General features: G+C 35.6%; 1 protein-coding gene across 3 annotated transcripts in view; it reads left to right on the top strand.

The window, feature by feature from the left end:
- LOC150109453 (uncharacterized) overlaps positions 1-24210 on the top strand; it is a 710474-nt gene that overhangs the window by 503255 nt on the left and 183009 nt on the right. For all 3 annotated transcript variants that reach the window (XM_090413228.1, XM_090413221.1, XM_090413233.1), the window contains exon 14: positions 20739-20981. In XM_090413228.1, the coding sequence (XP_090269354.1) occupies positions 20739-20981 (243 nt within the window). The remainder of the gene's footprint in view (positions 1-20738; positions 20982-24210) is intronic.

The raw sequence follows: 24210 nt of genomic DNA, 5'->3' as shown, positions 1-24210 counted from the left end.
TCGTTCTTGGTTTTCGAGAGGTGTGATTATCGCAACACGCATGGGAATGTGTCTAGAGAATCTGTTGCGATAAATTTTCACGTTCGCCTATCACAGGAGACGAAACGTGGATTCATCGCTTTTACCCCGGACAGCAAACAAGGCTCTATGACCTGGAAACATCCATAATCTCCTGTGCGCAAAAAATTCGAAACTGTTCTCATTGTCCGAAAAGACATGACCACAGTTGTTTGGAATCGCCAAGGCGGTCTGTTGGACTTCTTGCTGAAGGGAGGAACAATCAATGTAGAGCTGTGCAATATTGGACAAACTGAAAGCTAATATTTAACGCAAACGACCAAGGACTCCTGACAAGTGGCGTGATTTTGGTGCACGACAAAACTACTCCACATACACACCATTCGTGAGTATTGCACTGTAATCGTTGTGGAAAACTCTGCCAAATCCCCCCTCCCCCAGCCTAGACAGAGCCTTCAACTTCCATTTGTTCGGCCTCCTCAAGAAACACTTTTCTGGAAGGCGACAGGAAGTTCATCAGGCGGTGCGATGTTGGTTACTTGGTGTAGGCACTGACCTCTTTAGTACTGGTATTGATAAACTAATCTATCGTTGGGAAAAATACATCAATAAATTTGGACACTTTGTGGAGAAGTAGTGCGTGTTCATTTATTTCTTTGTGTATAATTTCAACTTCCTATTATTAAACATCCTCCAGAAAAAAAAAAAAAAAGTTACCTTACTTTTCGGAAACCCCTCTTATTTAACCGCCTAGTTTATTTACTATCACACTGGTGACTTCTTTTCAGTCCTGTTTTTTTACGAAAGTGTACTCCATATTTTTGACACAATGCAGAATTGATAGACCACACGTAGACAACCTCACGTTTTTATTTGCCCTGTAAAAATTATGGTAGCTAGAAAAAAAAGTTTGCTTCCGTTTATATTATAGTCAATTAGCAGTTTCTCTACTGTCACTTAACTTTTGGAGATATTCCAATATCTGAAAACTTGCATGGGACAAACTTGTTATATTCATCACCCGAGAAGAAATAATAATTCATAAGTTTTTTTTTTTTTTTTGAAGTTTTCATTTTACTCTCCAAGAGACAAATGCTGCCGTACGTGAGAATAACGTGGGCCGATGCTGCTTCGATTCTCAGCAAGCCACTGAAGGCAGTAGGAGCTTGTTTGGCCCGGGATTGACAACTGTTAGGGCACCTGACATGGCGAATTGTGTGCAAGGGCATTCAGATGGTTGTTAAACGAACCACCGTAAATGTAGTGTAGTACTGCTACTTTGCATCATGGGACACGATGTATTCCTGTATCAAGTAATACGTTTTATTATTATTATTTGTATATTTGCTCCTAGCAACTGCACTTGCATGAGCGCTGTTCAAATACTTGTATTTATCATCATCATCATTATTATTTTTGGAATGAATATTTAATCACTTCCGTAAGCATTCACTTTTCTAGCTATATAAATAAAATGCACTTAAAAGCAATCCCTAAATTATTAAGTTTTAAAGTTTTATTTTTGTATTTAGCAAATAAGTTTGAAATGCCGGCAGTTATAATGTTGCGTTTTGTCAATCTGTATTGTAGCATTTTTTGACCTTGCTTTTAACTTAGAAATCATTTTGAAGTGATTTAAATATTTATAAATGCGAAATAGTTTAATTAAACCTTTATTGCTGCAATGCTGTTTTAGATTATAAGTGTCAAGGTGAATTTCGGTCCTATTATCTTTCGTTCTCAACTTTTATTTTTATTTATTCATTTATTTTCGTCAAGTTTCGTCTTTCAAATAGCCTCATATTAACGAAAATGCCATTATACTGTGTTATTAATCTAGAAACAGGCGTGTATCTTGCGAGACAGCGATGCTGCGCCTTGAATTGCCGATATACTGTAAATACTCAAGCAGTTGGGAGACGAGTGTGAGGTCAGAATGTGTCAAGGCTTCTGCCTGCGGTTGTTTTACGATTCGAGCGGACTGACGCCATGCGTTGTTATTGGTCAGAGCTTAATTACTCAACTAATAATTCCAATTTTCTGTTATTTTTTAACAAGCATGATATGAAACTAGGTTCAAGATAAAATGAACCGAACAAATGTGAAAATCAATAACAGTTGATACACTTTTTATCACGAAATTCTTTTGGCTTATCGAATTTTGCTCCATCCGAAATGTAGCATGCATCGATTTTCTATGAAATTGATGTAAAGGTAAGTGATAAATTTCCGGTAAATGACCGTTTATGGCATTGCAGTTCTTGTTAGGTGGTTTTTTTTTTTTAAATTAATCTAATGATACAAAACGTTTGTTTCGTTTACGAAATTTTTCCACGTGTAGGTTAATGGCCGTATTACTGAAATAATTTTAGCCGTTCTGATCTTTTATCATATCAAGACCATGCCAAGTTTATCATACTTTGACCTTTATAAGTTACTAAAATATTAAAGCTAATACTATTTGTTTATCAAATTAAACACATGATTGTGAAATGTAGAAAGTTTTTTCAGGTGGTTTCAATCAGTTACATAATTTTTTGGCAAGTATAATTTTGAAATGATTGCAAATGGTATCATATAGCACTTTCAGACCTTTCACAGAGAAGTATATGACATTTTCGTTCTTCATCTTCTCCTTGGGTCTCAGACCTCTTGCACTAATATTTATTGCAATCCATCTTTCCATCATTTTCACGATTTTCCAGTTGGTCTTTTGAAGCATTTGGTTTCTATTTGTCTGATTATTATTTTTTTTTGCATTCCGTTGACATGCTTTTTTATATATTTCTTTATTTCTGATTTTTATCAAATTTTGTTATTCCTGCACTTTTCTTAAGAGTTTTTATTTCTGTAGTAGTGGTTAATTGTTTGATCTTAACCGTTTCTCAGCTCTTGTTTCAGATATTTAGATTTTTTTTCTTCTATTTTCCACATTGTTCTGTGTAAGCATCCAGAAATCTTTTTTCCCTTAAGTGCTTGCTCATATACTTCATTTTCTATTATTCATTCTGAGTTAATATGAATTCCTGAGTATTTAAAATTAATCACTTTCGATTATTTTTTTGTTTATTTCTAGCTTGCACCTAAATTGTTGCAAACTAATCTCAAGTAATTTTTTTTTTTTTTTCTCTATTGCTATTTCCATACTTTGTGGCAAATCCTGTTGGAAATACTTTATTATTATCATCATCAGACCTCCATGGAATCAAGTGACTCATTGTAGGAAGTTCCACTATTACATGCCCGATTTATCATACCCTGCTTTAAATATGTTTACTGTCTTCACACTCACACTCTCAGACAATGCATTCCAATCACTCTCCATGCAAAAAATCTGCTCTTCATCCCCCTTGCTCATATACTGCTTATACAGTTCCACAAATGACCTTTTTTCCCCCCTTGTTCCTCCCCATTCTGTGTAAAGCATAACACATTAATCTGGTAACAAAATCCTAATAATTTGTGTGTCTCAATCATATCCCTCCCCCTCTTCCTATCCATTAGTATCTCATAATGCAAAACACTTCCTTTCAAAGGTCTGTATTGCTGTGTATTATGGGAAGGGTCTACCTGGGCTGGTTTATTGAGCTCTCATCAGTGGGAGCCAGATCCAGAAGAGATACCAAGATTGAATTAGTGCAGAAATCATATATATGTAGTAAAAAAAGTGTATCACCTTATTAGTAAATTACCCTGGATCAGATATTGTTGTAGAAAGTTTTTCACTTGGTTAGAAATTAAACTAAACTTGCCCTAAAATGATCTTGTTTAATCCTTTGTCCAACTTTATTTTTCTAATTACCTGAACATGATCTATTTGTGATTTAGTACACACATATGTTTATATAAAATCTGAAGCTAATTTTCATGCTTTGACATAATATATTAACTGGGTTTAGTACAATATTACTTTAGTGCTAGCTTTGCAGTTAAATTGTAATCAAACCACATCTTAAGTCATTTAAGTAGATAAAAATTATTACTTATGTACAGTTTGTAGGCTTCAAAATTCCAAAATGTGGTAGAATATTGTTGTCAAGTCCACTGAAGAGCTTCTAGATATGACCGTGGGCCTGTAGAACAGCTTTGGCAATCTCTTGAACTTTGATGGAGAATCTCTTGTCCAGCAGCAATTGCTGGACAAGAATAGATATGGGCAGGTTTTATTTCGATCCCCTGGACAGTTCTTGCATGTTTCATAACCTCTAGTACCGTCCAGATGAATTTTCATGCCTTTAAAGTGTTCTGTCCTTAGCCTGGTGATGATTGTGGTTATTTCTCTATTTTCATTAATTTTACTGATTTTATTCTTCTTCTTGATAGTTTGTTTTACCAGTCTTATTTTTGTGACAGAGTTTGCATCAGTTAGTGATAGTGGGTGTAATTTTTGAGGAATTTCCTGTGTGAGTTTTGTTTTTCCATTTTTTAATGCTTCAAGTGGAGATTTTGAGTTGCTGTAGATGGTTATTCCTTCTGTAGTATTTATTGCTGGATCGGAGAGATAGAACTTGAGAGCTGCTCGTATGGCTATTAGTTCACAAGTGAAGTTTGAAGCTATTTTGCCACCTGTAGTTGGTTTTGATTTGCTTTTCCTCACCTCCAGGTAGAGTTAGAAAAACCCCTGAACCTCCTTGGTTGAGTGCTTCATCAGATGATCCATCAGTGTAGGCAATGACATGGTTTGGATTGTTTAAGTAATGTATAGTGTCAAGTCCTTTTCTTTTATTTTCTTGCTGTGAATCCTTTTTTGAACAAAGTTCGAGGAGATTTAAGTTTATCATTGTGTTTTTTGGTAGAATAGTGGAAAAGAATGGTTCTTTGCTTATTTCAATGGACAGGTGCTCCAAGTGTGTCTGTTTTCTAATTTCATGATTGTACTGTAAAGTAGATGATCTCTTTAGTCTAGATTTTCCGGTCCAGGCATCGAAAGTCCTGAGTGAGATGTGATCCTGTTGTTGGCTCCTGATTCTGTTAGTGAACTTAACTGTGGAGAGTTTTCTTCTGTCTTCTAGTATATGAAGCCCACACTCTTGTTGAGCTTTTAAGTTATTTGTGGATGAGACTGCACCTATAATAATTTTTGCTGCTCTTGATTGTACTCTGTCAAGCTTTTCTTTTGAGCTAGTGGAAGCTGGAGCCCAGATTGTTAAGGCATATTCCATAGTGGGTCGTATGTGGATGAGAGTTTTGAGTGTCTTTGGTTTTGCACCCCACTTAGTTCCATAAAGCCTTTTGATATATTAAGCTTTTTAAGAGCTTTATTAGATATATTTGTGATATGGGTTGTAAATCTTTCAGTATCTAGGGTTAGGCCTAAGTATTTGGGAGGGACTGTTTTTTCTATTTTGGTATTATATATTTTGATTTGGGGTTGTAATTGTGTCTATTTTTTTCTATCAGTGGAGAAGATACTAAGTTTTGTTTTTTCTGGGTTTATCTGTAATTTGAGTTCCTTTGCTCATCTTTCCAAGCCTTTTATTGATTTATTTAGGACTTTTTCAGATTGTAGAGGATTACTGCTTGTGTGCCAGATTGCTATATCATCTGCATAGCATGTTTTTTTTTGTGTCATTTATTATGTGAGGATGGATATTGTTCATATAGATGAGAAATAGGAGCAGGCCTAGAGCAGAACCTTGTGGAACTCCAGCCCTACTTTGATATATGTTGGAAAAAGTTCCATGAACTTTCAATTTAATTTTTCTTCCTTTCATGAAATCTGAAATCCAAATTAATGCATTCCCCCTTATTCCAGTCGTATACAATTTTTATTAACTTTTCTCCACACACAATCGAAGGCAGCTGTAAGGTGCAAACGAAACCAAAGACGACAGCTGTAAGGTGCAAACGAAACCAAAGAAATCTACCAAAGACGACAACAATTTTCTAAGAAAATTGTTGTCATCTTTGGTGGTTTTTCTTGAAAGCCATCTATTATTGATTGGCAAAGATAAAATAATTGATTTTCTGCACTGTGTTGGGAACTGTATGCTGTTGTTTGGTAGAAGTTGATCTTGTTATTTTCTAAGAGCCAGTTCATAAATCTAGTATGTATTATTCTTTCGTTTAGTTTGCAAAGAGTACTAGTCAAAACTATTGGTCATTTTTGTTAGGTTTTAGTACTGGTATAATGACTGATGTTTTCCAGATTTTTAGCAGTTTGTGGTAGAATACTTTGTATTTTTAAATATTCAAATACTGTCTATTCTTCTAGCTGATATTCGACACTTCATTTATACCATCTCTAAAGTTTTACCTGCTTAAAGCCTGGTTGATGGATTTGTATACAGTGGTCCAAATGTCTTTTTTAGAGCTTTATACAGTGATGTTGGAAGTTTATTTTTCACTTGGTTAGACTATAATAAATTTAGTTTAATCCTTTATCCAAGTGTAAGCAAACAAAGTTTGTGCCTGAAATTATCTTCAGGACTGGGGTAAGGTAGTGCAACTCCGAGCAAATGAGAGCTTGTGCACCTTTGCTTGGAGTTGCCTGGTGTTGCACTACCTTACCCCAGTCCTGAAGATAATTTCAGGTGCAAACTTTGTTTGATGAAACTAAATTTATTATAGTCTAACCAAGTGAAAAATAAACTTCCAACAAGTCCCTAAGGAGCAGAAAGTAAGATAGTGAGTTACATTGAAACATGGCAAAATCTCATTCAGCTAGCTCATCTCACGTGTGGCTCCATGGTTGGTGGTAGCTCTAGCACTGAGCTGAACTCCTGAGAATGAACACTACTTCATTCTCTTGTTTATCAGGGGTCCTCAACAAGCTCCACCCAAGTTCAGAAGCCTATCACCAGCATAAAATCAAAGTAAGAAACAAAAAAATATCAGAAGCTGCAATAAATACACCAACTTATTCTTACACTGAACAAGTGAATGATCGATTGGAAAAATGTCACCTTTCTTCATCCAGAAGGGTTGGCAAGGATCTCCAAAATCTGTAAAGAACTGTGTTCAGGAGATATACTTATTGAAGCAGCTGCAGTAATACAATCGGAAAAAATACTCAATGCAACACCTTTTGAGGGGGGGGGATACTAATTACAGTTATTCCTCCCTCCCCATGAAACTTTAAGCATTTCTGTAGCTGTATTATCCAAGTGGCGGCCTTCTCTGATCTTTTCGATGAAGAGATATGCTCCAAACTCAAGAAGTTCAGACCACCAAAATCTGTCAAAGCAGGATATCTCAACTATCTAGTAAGGTTCTATATTTCAAATCCTTTAAGTATCAGAAATCTTCTTCTCAACTTACCTGTGATTGCTCTGCCATCTGTGCCCAGTGCAGCAGTAAAGATCATAAGAATAAAGACTAAGAGCAAAATACCAAATTTTGCTATCCTCTTTGAGTGAATGAAAGAGAAAAATTGTTATGGACTTACCCCTGTAAACATGCTAAAAATTGGCCCACTACATGAAAATCCTCTTATTAAAAATAATAATAATGGAATGTCTACAGAGGATCAAAAGATATGCCCTCAGACTTTTTATTATGTGGCCTGCCAACAGATGCATACCTCCCCACCGAAAGATAAAACAATTAATATACTGAGTGCTTGAGAGGGAGTGGAATTTGATGATGTCATGGATATTTTTTCAGAAGACGAAGAAATAATAGATACTAGCCACTCACAATTCTCAAAAAAAAAAAAAAAAAATCCAAGACTAATGAAAACAGAATCTTTATCCTAGGAAGCCAGATAATGGTGGAATGATAATTGCACAAGAAATCCAAAATAAAGTTTGGGGTATTTTCCATGGATACCTCATGACAACAAACGAAATCGCTTTCAAATATGCTTGAGCCAGAGCGAAATACATCAGGCATCAGAGCCAAAAGGAATCTTGTATCCAATATACTTGCTTTTATATCAAGATCCAGCAACAGTAAAGAAGTATGGGAGAAAATCAGGAAAAGGAAATGCAGATATATATCTTCACCCACCAGTTCTCCATCCTAGAACATGATAGTTGCACAGTTGCCAACACACTTGGAGATTTTTGTAAAAACATTGACAACATATTCTTATCCTCCTGAGTTTCTTGCCCAAGAAATCAAAGCATAAAAATAACAAATCCAGTTTTCTTTGAATGACATAGAAGAATATAACAGACCATTCACCAAAGAAGAAATGAAACTGCTTTGTTGAACCAGATAATATCCATTACGAGATAGTAAAACATTTATCACCATCATCCATGGATCAACTGTTGCACCTTTATAACAGAATTTTCTGTGAGAGCATATTTCTGGATACCTACTTGAATGCAATTATTATTGCCTTTCTTAAAGCAGGGAAGAATCCAAAATCACCAGATAACTACTGTTCAATTTCCCTGACCAGCTAGTTGTGCAAGATTCTGGAAAATATGGTTTTCTCTCATATTTTAATGTTTTCTGGAGAGAGTCTTTTTTTTTTTCCAGAATACAATCTGACTTCTGAAAATATCGTTCTACTACTGATCATCTAGTCCAGCTGGAGGCATCCATTAGAGATATCTTGTTTTAGGAGCATCTAGTATTATCAGTTTTTTTTTGATGTAAAAAAGCATGTGACACTGGAGATTTGGAATATTGAAAGGTCTACATAATTTTCTTAGAAGGAATTTCTGTCTATATTGGGAGAGAGCAGCAAACTGCAACTGTATTGAGCCTTGTGGGAGTCCCACATGGCACTTTTTGCAATCAAGGTTAACTTGATGACAGAACAACTTCCTTCAACAGTAAGTAATGACCTCTATATGGATGAGTTCACCATCTTCTGTCATTCATGTACAATGTTAGCATCATAGAAACACAACTGCAGCAAGTCATTGACCATGTTTTAAAATGGATGCTTGCAAATAGGCTCAGGTTTTCATAGCAGAAAACAGTATGTGTGCACTTTTGCTGTAGATGTTGTTTTCATCTTGATCCAGTACTCCCTAAGGCAAACATCGATCCCATTTGCACTAGAAGCCAAATTCTTGGCACTGATATTTGACAGCAAACTCAATTTTCTTCCTCACATACGTCAGTTACAAGACAAGTGTCATTAAGCAGTGAACATTCTATGCACCCTATCTTCCACCTTGGGATGCTGACTGATGTTCTTTTTTTCATCTGTACAGGACATCGATAAGATCAAAACTTGATTATGGGTCCCAAGTCTATGCTTCTGCCTGGGAGAGTACTACTCTGATTGGCTAGACCTATTCACCACCAAGCTATCAGAATTGCAATTGGAGCATTTCAAACATCACTTATTCCTAATCTGTATGTCAAGGCAAATGAATCACCTTTGTTGCTTTGACATCAACAGCTGTCTCTGTTATAGGCAATGAAAATGAAATCCCTGCCAGACCACCCCCATGTGGCCAACTATCTTTTGTCCACAATGAGAAAATATTTATAACACTCAACAGACTGCCATAAAACCCTTTTGTTTACAGATAAAAGTCCTCCTATAAACTCTATAGTTGTGGTAGACAACTTAGCTCAGATGACATCAACACTTCCACCATGGCAGTCTTTATCTACCAGCATTTAGTTTTCCTTTCAACAGGCTCCTGAAATTTTCTACCCCTCCTGTTGTCTACCAGCAACTTTTTGAACCTCATAGAACTGAATACCTTGATTTTGTGTTGTCTACATAGACAGTTCAGTATTGGAGGGTTTAGTGGAATCTTCTGTTGTATTTCCAGACAACATTCTATCTGCACAAATCTCACTGCACTGTAACAACTTTACAACTGAGCTGTATGTGATAGAGCTTGCACTAAAATACATCAGATTGCATCACTACCAGAGGTGTATAATATATTTAGACTTTTCAAGTTCTCTTTAGGCATTAAGGAATCTAGAGCTACATCCAGTGCTCTCTCAAATCCAACACCTCTTTTTTCAGTGATGGAAGACACACTTCACTGTATACTTCTGTTAGATTCCAAGCCATGTTAGGATTAAAGGAAACAAGACTGCAGATACTGCAGTTATGTCAGCTCATTTCTAAAACATCTACCATCTGCCTGTTCCATACACTAACTACCAACAGATTTTTAGACACAAACTTCTATTCTAGTGGCAGTCATTGTGGAATGGAGAGACTTATAATAACCTCCACCAAGTTAAGCCTGAAGTTAAATTATGGCAATCTAGCCTGCTCATGGTTCAAACAGAAGTTATTGCTTGACTTGTATAAGTTGTAGCTATCTTGCACACTCCTTCCTACTGAAGGATAATGACGTGCCTATGTCTGAGTTTTGTAACATGACTTCATCATTCATATTTTAATTGACTGCCCTCATTTTGCCATTGATCATTTATTTCAGCCACTTTTATAATCTAAGAACTATATGCTACTTCTTTTTACATTTGTTTTATTTATTTATTAATTAGTATACTTTTAAGAAATGTTTCATTTATGATTATTGTTATTATTTTGGCCTTTATTTATATATAGTTTTTAGACCTATGTACACTGCTTATTTATTATGTGTTCTGGCTCAGCATGACCATAGATCAGTGGTTCTCAAACTTTTTGAAGTCAGGGCACATTTAAAATCCTACAAATAATTGTAGGTGCACTATATACAAATTTCTGAGAAATATGTTATAATAATTAAGTCAAATATTACAGACAAAAAAAATAATGCGATAAAAAAAATAAAATGAAACATACCCTAAATTTATTCATTCTTGTGTTTATGAGAAACATGAGCCTGATGTGTCCTAGCAATTGCTTCAATGTTTGGGCATATATTTGAAAGGCAAACTCTCATTTCCTCGTCAATACATCGAAGAGTTCCTCTCTTTTTACACTTAATTGTGATGAGGGTAGAAAATCCTAATTCACATAAATATGATGTTGAAAATTGTAGTAAAATGTTCAAAGCTTTTTTAGATATTGACACATATTCTTCTTTTATAGAAATCCAAAAGGCTTCAAGAGACAATTCCTTATTATTATTATTACTACGGGCTACTCCAGGGAGTCCTTAGACTCATCGAGGGAGGCCCTAAACATCATGTTCACACAACTGTTCAACATTCTCACAGTATCTATCATACCTTGCCTTGAACTCGCTCACTGTCATAGCACCCACAACAGACTCTGGCAGCTTATTCCACTCATTTACCACTCTAAAAGTAAAGAACCCAGCTCTAACACCCCTGCTAACCACGCTCTTGCCCAGCTTCCATGGGTGTCCCTTAGTTCTCCCACCACCAGTCCTGATCTCAAAAATATCCTCTGAATTAATCCTATAGAATCCTTTTAGCAATTTGAATGTCTCAATCATATCTCCCCTTTTCCGCCTATCAACTAGTTTCTGCAACCCACAAATCTTCAACCTGTTCTCATATGGTTCATTCCATAGACCTGCTATCATCTTAGTCACTTGCCTCTGGATCCTCTCCACCTCCTCCCCATCAAGAAGGAACCGAGGTGACCAAATCTGGGCACAGTAGTCGAGATGAGGTCTTATCAGGGCTCGGTACAGAGGTACAATAACTTGCTTGTCTCTGCTCGTCAAGGTATTTTCAACAACCAAGTGAGTTGATGAGCTGATTTAGCTACTTTCGCAATGTGCCCCCCTAAACTTCATCTCCCTATCCACCAACACTCCCAAGTCCCTGGCCTCATCAATCTCTTGGAGTACAGTTCCACCGATGTGGCATACTGCTGCTAATCTTTTCACTCCGAAATGCATAACCTTATATTTTGTCACATTAAATTGACATCCATTCTCCTTAGTCCAGAACTCCAATCGATCTAAGTCATCTTGCAAGACTTTGACATCTTCTGCATTCACTATCGCCCTACCCAACTTTGCATCATCAGCGAACAAATGAACTGTCCCACTTAGACCCTTCCCTATATCGTTAATGAACAGATTAAACAGCAGTGGTCCAAGAACAGAACCCTGTGGCACACCACTAGTCACAGGCCGTCTTTTGGACTCTACTCCTGAATAAACTACTCTTTGATATCTCTCCATCAGCCACCCAGCTATCCATCTCACCAACCCTATATCCATTCCCATATGTTGTAGTTTACGGATTAGAATTCCATGTGGTATCCTGTCAAACGCCTTTGCCAGGTCCAGCAGTATCATTGTAAACCCATTTCCCTTATCCAGTTCAGCCGTCACCTTGTTATAAAACTTGAGCAAGTTACTGAGGCATGATCTACCCTTCACAAAGCCATGCTGTCCTCTGTACAGTATCTCATTTTCATCAATCCATTCCTGTATTTTTCCCTTGATTACTTTCTTCAAGACCTTGACAACGACTCCTGATATGCTGATCGGTCGGTAATTTGCAACCATGTTCTTGGATCCTCCTTTATGCAGTGAAACTATTTTCCCCTCTTTCCACGCCTTCGGGACTAAGCCAGACCCGAGACTGAGATTAAACAGCATGGTCAAGGGCACTGATAATTCCTTAGCCGCTTCATGCAAGACCCGTGCCGGTATACCATCCAATCCCACAGATGTATTCACATTAAGGTTCTGTAATAGACTATTCACCTCCACTTCGTTCACCACAATTCCCGTATAAACTAATGGTTCCTTCATTTTTTCAACGTCACCACCTGGATGATATACTTTTGCAAAGTGCACGCTCAGTAACTCCACTATATCGACTGGTTCAGTGAACTCTTTACCATCGTCATTCCTTAAAATCATTTTGCCATGTACAGTTTTTTTCTTGCTTGCAGCATATTGAAAGAACTGTTTGGGATTCTCTTTTGCTTGCATAGCTAGTTTCCTTTCATAATCGGCTTTTGCTGTTTTTACCACACTCGTTACCCTTCTGGCCTGCACTTTATACCGTTCGAGTGCCTGCAGGTCACCCCTTTCTTTAAATTCCCTCCATAGTAGTTTCTTTTTTTTGCAGCTCAAGCTTAATGGTGTTATTCATCCATTTAACCCCTACTTGTTTCACTATTCGGACCTTAGGTATACAATCAGCCATAACCTCCTGTAAATGCTCTTTGACCACTTCCCATGCTCTATCGACGTTCAGCCCTTGCAGTTGTACATGCCATGGCACTGATCCAAGCAATCTCCTAAGCTTGTCATACTTGCCAGCACGGTAATTCCACATATACCCTGTCTTAATCACAAATTGCACACCTTTAGCCACCTCCCAGGTCAAGACCTTATGATCACTCTCACCAATAGGTGGCAACATGGTCATATTCATTACAGTCAAATTTTGAGATGCAATTACCAGGTCAAGCACTCTCACACCCCTAGTATTTTCAATTACATGTTATTTCAGATAGTTATCCCTTAATAATTGAATAAAATCCATTTCCTTCCTCACATGTGTCCTCTCCTCCTTCCAATCAATGTTACCATAGTTGAAATCCCCCATAATAATTACCCTCCCTCCACTCATTTCATCAATTTGTTTATGCATACCATCTCCACCACCTATTCCATCACCTGGTCTATAGCAGCACCCAACTGTATATTTTATTCTGCCAGTGTCAATCTCACACCAAATAGCCTCAAATGAGCTCCTTTCACTATCCTGCAATACTTCAATTCTCCTTGGCTGCAGTTCATCAGCTATCATCAATAACACCCCTCCCACAATTTTATTCTCTCTGTCCCTCCTAAACATACTATAACCTACACATTCTATCCCACTTACTATATCATCTTCCGTCAGCCATGTTTCACTAATGCCAATAACCTGTGGCCAGGAAGAGCCAATCAAGGCCAAAAATTCTTCCTTCTTGTTCCTAATACTCCTGGCATTAGTATACATGAATTGCAGTGATCCCTTTGTCCCACCCCTATCTTGATGCATTATTCTAAATGTCCCATTCCCATTTTTTGTCCTTGGTGCTGGCTCAGGTACGTTATATACATTTTTACACTCAACTGTCTCACTGTTGACTTATGTTTAATCATCAATCCACGATCAGTGGATATAGCTGCCAGTTCTTCTTCTTCTGTTAATGTTAAACCAAAATCACTTGAAGTTTCCATAAATGGATTTCTAATCCAATCGTATTGTTCAGTGTTAAGTGATGGAAAATAAGAACTCAATTTTTCTTCTAAACTTGTTAAATGTTCAACTATTATTGGAAGTGTTTCATTTATGCAAGTGTTACTTACCAATGGAAACATTTCCAAATTACCTTCAACAGCTTTTCTTTTCCAAATCCGTAGTTTTCTCTGAAACGCTTACATTTTGTCAGTGGATGTGAGAATATTTTCTTCTTTCCTTTGCATGCTAGTATTCAAAATATTGAACTGCTGAAATATGTCGGCCAAATACTGTAACCTGGCAATCCAAAATTTGCACCGAAGGAGGTTACAAAAATGTGATTGTTTCATCTCTTCAAAAAACGCAAGATGTTCTTGTCGTAGCTCGTGTACACGGATAAGTACTTTCCCCCTTGACAGCCACCTCACTTCAGTGTGTAAAAGTGAGGTGGATCCTTCTGTGTTGTGAATCCATATCGATACAAAGCTTTTTGAATAAACGCGATTTGACCGGTCTTGTTTTAATAAAGTTTACCATCTGAACAACTTGATCTAAAACTTCTCTTAATTTTTCTCCCAATGTTTTTGCCATCAAGGCCTCCCTATGAAGAAAGCAGTGAGTTACGATAACATCCTCATTTTGTTTTTTTACAAAAGATGTAAGGCCCTTAACACAGCCTACTATGGAAGGGGCTCCATCTGTACAAATGCCTATACACGACTTCCATGTTAACTGCCATTTATCAAGATAGCTATTCAAAATGTTAAAAACGTCCTCGCCTTTTGTAGACACACTTAATTCTTTGCAAAAAAGAAACTGATTTACTATTTGATCTTCATTAATAAAACGGATGAATGCTAAGAGTTGTGCCTTGTTGGTAATGTCTGTTGACTCATCAACTTGCAATATAAAATTTGAATACTGAAGTTTATTACTGCATACATTTTTCTCGATATCAGAAGACATTTCTATAATACGCCTGTGAACTGTATCGTTGGACAGAGGAATCTTGCTTATTTTCATTGCTGCTTCATTTCCTAGCATTGTCATGACCATTTTTTTGCATGCAGGCAAAATAAGTGACTCACCTAAAGTATGATCTTTCATATTTTTTGCTATCAGTTTTGAGACTTGATAAGAAGCGATTTGAGCTTTATCAGAAACAGTCATTATACTTTTAAAAGAATTTGCTGCTTTTGTTTGATGTTCAGACAATCTCTTGAAAAAACTTACAGATTTATCTTGTAAATTAGAGTGTATAGTTTTAAAATGTTTACTCCATTTACTAGGAAGCAATGATTCATTTGCCATTTTACATCCACATACTAAACATAGTGGCAAAGGATGATCTTCACTTCCAGTCCAAGTGAAACCAAAGCTTAAATAACTTTCATTATATTTGCGAGTAGGCCGTGATTTTGCTTTCTTACTTGCACTTAACTTTTGCTCACTTCCAGAATCTGATTCTTCAATATCATGCTTCTTTTTGAGAAATCTATCCATTTTATTTGGGTGTATTTATCTGAAAATAAGTAATATGCACATAACATCCACTTCCAACACTTTTAAAATAAGTAATATATACAACAAGAATAAACCATATTGTTGTTCTCTTTGCAAGAAAAACCACTGTTAATTAACATAATAATGATGTGTTGACAAAAAGAGCGGTATATCCGTAATGAAAAGGTATAATAGAGTAACTATATTTATTTTTATATCTGGACACACATATCTCTGGAATACCACATGGTGCACCCGGAAATCTTCTAGGGTGCACCAGTGCACCCTTTGAGAACCACTGCCATAGATGTTCTTGCACCATTAAAAAAAAAATCTTCCCAAGAGAAAGATGGCAGAATCCTGTAACTAATGTGATGTCTTTATTGATAAAGGACTCATATTCATTGTGAGACCATTGGATATGAACACTCAAGATACCAAGAAATTATTATCTTGGTTTAATCCTTTATCCAAGTGTAAGCAAATAAGATATGGGCATGAAGTATCCTCATGACTGAATTACTTGTATATAGAGGCTAATGACTTCACATTAGCCTCTATCACTTCGCATTATGGGATACTAATTGCCTTAGTATCCCATAATGCAAAACACATCCTTTCGGGTGTGTATAATGCTATGCCTTCCGGTAAGGACAATACCCAGACTGGTTTCGACCTTTATTGAGGTTTGTTAAAATGCAGGGATACCTCTCCAAAAACTCTGAGTGATCTACAAGATTACTCTAAATCTCACTGGATGACGACCCTAAAGGATCACTGCTAACTCATCATTCCTGATCTGAATCGCTCCAGGACTAGAAACTCAGCAGTGGCAGGGAAAACCACTGACCAAACAACCTCTACTCCCTGGAAACAAACTACTGTCAGTGGAAGCCAGACCAAGAAGGGATTACCTTCTTGGTCTGAAAGGATTAAAGCTGACCTCCTGACATCATTCTTCTCATCCTAGTCCTGCTTAGATGACAAAGGCAAATCACTTCAATCTATACCTGGAACAAAGGTACATTGCATATGTACCTATTGCTGAAAGGAAGCACTTGCTGAACTTGGATATCAAAAAAAGACTGTTGGGGGCTGATGGTATTCCACCACTTGTGCTCAAGAGATATATGGCTGCCACCTGCTCCACAGCATAGAAGCAAACCTGTATTCAGCCATTTCAAAGAAAGAAAGAAAAAAAAAGGCCATCTAACTATTGCATTCACTTCAGTATTCCAGAGTAATGGAGGAGGCTATCAGTGATATGGATTCTGCAAGAAAGTGAAATTTATGAGTCACCTCTGGACACTCCTGAAAAGGTTTGAAGAAATATTTGCAAGGCATTTGACAGAATCTGGCATTGAGGACTACTCAACAAATTGTTATCTTTTATTTTGCTGTCTTCCATCCTTTGTAATTAGATTGCCAGTCTCACCCCCATGCTGTTCACTGTGTGTAATAGTGGAGGGTGTTCTCTGTATAGATTTTCCTACCATACACATGTTCCTCAGGGCTGTTTTTGCCAAATTTCTTCTTCTTCTTATACATAAGTGACTTTCCCTCACTGATCTAAATCTTAGTTTTGCTGGTGATAGCATTCTCCTCCTACTCATAGAATACAATACAACAACACTTGTGGTTTTCAACTGTCTGAAACTTCAGTCTACAACTGACCATCAATGTTGATCTCCATTCTTCTGGTATAATAACCTAGTTACTTTCATGCTTCCAAAACGTAAATTTGACTTTTTCCAAAATGACCTTAGTTTTTCTCCTTACCTTAGATAACACTACACTCAGCTCAATAGTCAAGATCACATTTGTCTTCTCAAACTGACTCTTACCCATAGCAATCTGAGCACGAACTCATCCCTTCTTTAGCATGATAACATGACATCTTTAATAACATGATATCTTATTACTCAAGACTACTTTTCATCTCTCCAAACTCTTGAATAGGGCATCAATTATCCAAGCTGCCCTTTGCTGTACAGGAGAAGATAGTTTGGATAATTAATGACTGCTTTCTTCCATCCATCAGTTGTAAGACAGTGGTGGCTGGAAAGAATCTTTTCTACAGATATTTCCATGGACACTGTTCAGCAGAATTGGCATCAATCATTCTCCCCGATTTCTGCTAAACCTACAGTAACACAGTGACTTCGCAACATCTATATCCATTTAAGTCGATTACTAACATTGAATCTGCTTCTATCTTTCATTTCATTTATCTCTATTCTCTAGAGCAGTCTTTTCCATGAGGCATTCCCTAAAAACTATAACCTCCAGATTGTAAAAAAGAATGTCATCACTTTACTTTTCTCTTGACTTTTGTGTGAGAGTGATATCTAAAGGGGGGGGGGAGATTTTGAAGAATATATATAAAAAAATAAATAATCATATGGAGAAAATGTTTTGCAGACTTACTATGGTGGTTTAGAAATGGAGGCAATCATATCAGAAGATATTCACATATTCATATCATGCAGGTGATATATAAACTGGATACAAGGGTATTATGAATGTATAGAGCTATTACTAAAAATAAAATAAATAAATAAAAATAAAAAACAATTAAATTAGGTATAAGTGATGAACATTTGCAGAATATTCACCAATATTTGATATTTAAAAAAAATCAGAAACCTGTTGTGGCAGAAACAAATATGGAAAAGCAGCTACTGTAGATGTTATTGATGCAAAATGCTGAAATGAGGAGGATGAGATAAAAGTTTTATAGTGGCTATAATGTATAGCTCAGAAGTATTGACCAGATGGTTGAATTCTAGGTGATTGGAATAATTTATTTTTTTAAAAAAATCCAATTTAAAAGGAAAAAAGTGACAATTATAGAGCCAAGGCACTTCTTACAAAGTTTTATAGTTAGATCAAGCACACTAGAGAAAAAGAAAAATTGGTGAAGAACAAGCTAAATAGGCCTGATAGACAGCAAAATTTTCCTTTAAAACACTCAAATTGTAGGAATGTATATGAAAGATTTGTTTGAATTTTTGGTGATCTAGAAAAGCATGATCATCAATCAAATAGACAAGCTTAGTGTTGAACATTATTCATAACTTATTTCGGTGGTATTACAACACTGAATGAACTAATTTATAAAAAAAAATATAAAAAAGCTATTTATTAACTGGCTTATATTTTGCTGGATTTCAAACCAGAATCTTCAGAGTACATTGCATGTTACAGTTAAACATACGACAATGTTACTCATTGTTATATGTTAACTGCAACATGTAGGGTACTCTGAAGATGCTGGTTTTAAAATCCAGCAAAATATAAACCAGTTAACAAACATCTTTTTTTTAATAATTTAGTTTGTTATAATACCATTAAAATAAGTTATGAAGCATACCAAGAGAAAAGCTGTCTGTCCAAAATCAGTATAGTAAATGAAAACAATCACACATAGCTTCTGCTTACATTGTAAATGAGAAGTTAGAATTTAAGGAAAAGGGGTTGATGTTAAATCAGGTATAAATCTGAATGTACAGCTCCTGTGGAGCTGTACATTCAGATTTATAGATATGTTACAGAATTATAGATTTATTCTAATAATGTGCTATATAGCACATTATTAAGGAAAGTTATTGTTATGTTTATTTCTTTGCTCTATGTGGATATTATTTGCTATAACTAAATTCTATAACTAACTAGATTCTATAACCAAATTTAAGTAAACTATGCCAAATTTAATACGAAAGTTGGCAATAAAAAAGGAATCAAATATATAAAATATATTTTAAAGATATTACAATGTGTTATATATTTAAAATATATACAGTATAAACAATATAAAAATTAAAAAAAAATACTTAGGAAAACAAACTTCATTCTTAGTAGTGAATCCATAACCATATAATATATTTGAGCTGCTTAAGTCCAAGCAAACTAAACATGGAAATAGATAATAGAATATGTATGATAAAAAGCAAAAAATTTATATGGGGCAAGCAGAAATCATCCACACTACCAGTATGCTAGACAATATTCAAATCAGTTTCAACATGTGGATCGGAGAGTCAGGTTACATATTTTGGTTGCAGAAATTTAATTTTAATGTAGAAGCTTATTGGGCATTGGTATGTGTGACATTCAGCTATATTAATGTCAGATAATGTTTTTTCTTCAGTAGAAGAAACATTATCTATTTAAGCTAATCTCATTCTTTGTTTGAAAATATTTAGAATTAAAAAATATATGCTAGAAAGCTCTTTGCATCCTTCATATTAGTTATGGCCATTCTACAAAAGTGTTAGCAGTAATACCTTTAATCTGGTCTTGATAGTATTGAGAAACAGGCCTGCAAATGTTTATTTATATGAAGTCAAAGTATCCAAGATATGACATGAATTCACACATCCATTCTTATAGGTTTTAGAATTTCTAATGCATGCCATCTTTAGTATTGAACAGGTGCCTGTGTGCCTTTTCAGTTCAACTTCATCTGCCTTAGTCCAAATATCATCAGGGTAATGGTTGTTAATGATTTACTTACAACATGCTAATATCCAGCACATTACAGTTAGAATATCATAGTAGAACTACAGAAATCTACTGTTTATCCAACCTTTAAAACAATGGCCCTTTAATTAGTCAACCTTTGCATGCCAACTGACTTCTGATACAGCACCATTCAATTTTCTGACTTCAATTATTGGAATGGAAAATTGCTTTCGTAGTGTGGTCAGATAAACAGTAGATTGCTGTATTACTATGATGTCCGCATGCCAATACGTGAATTATAGCTTATTACCTTAGCTATAACGAACTGATTATATGTTAATCAGAATATATATATTTTAAGGTTTGAAGGTTTTGCTTAAAATGTCCCAGAGTTGCTATTTGGAAATTTTAAATAGAAATACAACCATAAAATTAATGTCTTCCAGACATGCTAACCAGGGGAACTGTCCTTTGTTATTGTCACTGAAAGAGTCACTGTTTTTTTGTTTTTGCAGTGGCAGATTTTTTTTTCTGAAAAGGTGACCCTCTCCTGGTGGAGATTGAATACAGGAATTTCTACTAGTTTATCTTTTTTTTTCCAAATCAAACTGTTAAGTAAACAGAAACAGAATAGCATTTAAAAATAAAGCTGTATTTTTATTAGATAACAGTTACAGTCTGAGTTTGCAAAGATCATGTGTTTCAATTTTTCTAATATATTGTTGATATAAAAATGAAAAAAAGAAATTTTTTTTTTTCAGGAAGAGTATGCATGAAATAAGGAGCCATGAGCTCATCACATCTGCTGCTTCTTCCTCTCTTTTATCTGCAGAAACACAAAAATGTTTCTCTGTGGAAACCCAAAAGGCTTTTAGTTTGGAAACACACCAAGTGGAAATTAATGGCACAGAACAACATAGACTCTTTACACCTCAGCGAAGTCAAACTCAGCCACTGACACAAGAAGAAAAAGAAGGACTTGTTGGTGGAAGTATTGCTGATAGGTATGCAGTAATTTCTGTTCTCCTGAAATAAATATTTACATGAATGAAGGGGTTTGGTTTACTAAAATGAATACATTTACTAGTTAAAAAACATACTTGTGCACCTGATTTTTATTTGCTGTTAGTTGGCATTGTATTCACTAATGATGTTTTTTTGTCCTGAACAAAATAAAAATTAAAATAAAGTTTGTAAAAAAATCAATAAATTTCTTGTAAATTAATAATTTAATTCATTACATTTCAACAAAAACTGTGTGGAATTTCATTAGCTCATAGAAAATTCAGCAATGCTTCATTAAGAATATACAGAAAATTTCACCAGGAAGACATGAAAATAATCAAGTCCAGTATGGATATTGAAAAATCTCCTGTTCCTGATGGCATTTAACTTCGATTGTTCTGAAGTTTGTGCCTTCAGTGCAATCAAACTGTTTTCTATTGCTTCTGTATACTCCAGTTCTGTTGGTATTTATCCTGCAGATTAGAAATGAGCCAAAATTCAGCCTGTTTACTAAGAAGGATAGCAAAATTTTATCATCAATCTTACATCCTATTGTTGATCAAAAGGCATCTTCTTTCTTGTGTGTTACTCACTTGAAAAAGTTTAGAGAAATGCAAGTTGTTGATATGCGCTGAGATATCTTTAAGACATTTTAGTGGGTTTGTCACAAAAGCTAGATAAGTAAGGTTTCATCTTAATTTTCCAACCTCTGCAACTGGTTTTCTGGCTTTCTCTCTGGTTGTAACTTATGTGTGCTAGTGATTATGCCAAGGTATGGTGCCACAAGAATCCATTCTCCACCTACTCTCCTCCTCCACCACCAACCTGATGAAGTGCATTTCTTTTTTAGTACCACCCAAATCTCTGGACAAAGGTTTCTCTTCTTAGGATGTCTTGAACATCTTATTTTTTTTTTGGCAAAAACATATTAAATGAACCGCATCCTTACCACCTAAGAAATTAGGTTTTCTCTTTCACTCCAGATGTAACTTTCAAACAATCATTTAACTTTAGAAATACGTCCATCTAACTATCGAATATTATTCTCACATTTCAAGTAGTGTCCCTCAGAGGTCCCTAAATTGCCATAGAAGAGAACACTTTGCCTGATTAATGAATAACCAGTTAGCTGAGTGGATAGCATTAGTCTTCAACCAGCATGCTAATAGGTTCAAATCCCACTTTGGCATGGATGTTTTTGTGAACATCTTTAGATGGTAGGCTATTTTTGTTACCTGGCTCATTACTTTTTTATTGATGGCTTAAAAAAAAAGTACTGCATTTGTTTTCTAGGATTCCTTGATTATCTAATCCTTGGCATTGTGATACTTGTTAAACTCATTCACTGTCTGTATTTAAACATATTGTTAGACAGTGCATTCCATCCGCTCTCCACGTAAAAATATTCCTCACTCTCTTGCTTCTTATTGCTTTGTGTACCTTCCAAGGACATTATTTACCTTTACTTCCTCTATTTTTTAAAGTCTCCCTGGTGTCTTCTATTAAATATCTCTGACCAGTATGTTTTACTTACAATGTTGCTCCTTCATGTTCTTCTACCAAACTCTGCAGATTTCATGTCTTCAATCTATCCTTATAACCAGTGTTTTATAGTCCTGATACCATTTTTTGTTACCTGCCTTTGTACCTTCTCTAAACGTTTCATCATTTTCTTCAAATCCTGGATACTAGATCTGAGCACAGTAGTCCATATGTGGTCTGATTGAAGACCTTTTACAAATGAACTAGCACAACACCCTTTTATCGTTGCTGATTAGTACTGAAGCAGATCAGTGTGTTTCCCAACTGCAAATTTCTATCCATCACCACAAGATCTCTTCCCTATGCCACTGCCTCTATTATAATTTCTTAAAGCATGCAGCCTTCAATCAGTTAATCCCAAAGTTCAAAACCTTACACTGGTTGTGTTAAACTGGCATCCCTGCTTATTTATCTACCTTTTCAGCTTATTCAGATCTTGAAGTGCCAGAACATTGGTACCATTACTAGATAATCCTGAAGATTCAATATCATTCACATATACAATGTTTTTGTACCTGTCAGAGTGTCATTTGCTAATCCTATTCCATCTAAAAAATATTGCTATGTAGCACTCTGTTAAATGCTTCTGCAAAATACGTAAAATTACGGTATACTAACTCCCATTATCTGCTCTTACTTTATATAAGGTGACTAGATTATTGAAAGAGTGATCTCACTTAAATCCACATTGTTCTCTATTAATCACATTATCCTCATATGCTCAACTCTGTATATGAGTTTACTGCAAACTTAACAGCCATAGAAGAAATACAAAAATATAAATTTATCTTTAGTTTTGATGCCTTATTTTATCACTGCCCTTATGCAGTAGTGCTATCTTACTTTCCTTAAGGACTCTTCCATTTACATGTTTCCATTAAATGGTCAGGCTAGTATCATTGCCAGTTTTTTATCACATTTCCCTAAGATATGTGCCAAAACTTGTCTGCAGCACTTAATTTCAATGCATGTATCAGTTCCATTCACTTGCATTTGTCTTTTTTTCTGGAAATAAACGTTTTTGTTTCGCTAGGATGTAAACCTGATAAAGTAAATCATTAAATGGATTTGCTCTGTCATCCAACCACATACTCCATCTAGCAAGGGCATTCATTCACATAATTTTTCTTTCTGCTGACTGTATAATATACACCCTCTGTCCAGAAAGAAACCGATCTTTTGATAGAAAATAAAACACAGGCCAATTATAATTATTCAAATCATTTATTTCAATCAATATACTCCCCCTCAGCTTCGATACAGCATTTGGCACAGTCAATTAATTCGTTAAATTATTTTTTTATATAGTTTTTTGGGATACTGTTGAGGGTTGTGGTGACTGCTGATTGAATGTTTTCAATGGTGTCGTATTGCTTTCCTTTCATCAGCAAATGAAGTCGGGGGAAAAGAAAGAAGTCACAGGGTGCTAAATCAGGTGAATACTGCGAGTGATCCAACACACAAACTTGGTTTTTGCTCAAAAACTGTCTCACAATGTTTGAACGATGAGATGGTGCATTATCGTGCAAAAGTGACCAGCTGCGTGCATCATGATATTCATGCCGTATTCAATGAATTCTTGCTATCAATCGCCTCAAAATTTCGAGATAAAACTCACCATTGACTGTTTGGCCAGGAGGAATGAATTCTTTGTGGATAATAATACCCTTGAAATCGTAGAAACAA

Source organism: Typopeltis vanoorti, chromosome 2, assembly GCF_054136105.1.
Source record: "Typopeltis vanoorti isolate ZY-2024b chromosome 2, IOZ_Tvanoo_1.0, whole genome shotgun sequence".
NCBI classification, from domain to species: domain Eukaryota; kingdom Metazoa; phylum Arthropoda; class Arachnida; order Uropygi; family Thelyphonidae; genus Typopeltis; species Typopeltis vanoorti.
The sequence above is the reverse complement of the archived record's forward strand: the minus strand, read 5'-3'. Positions and strand labels throughout refer to the sequence as shown.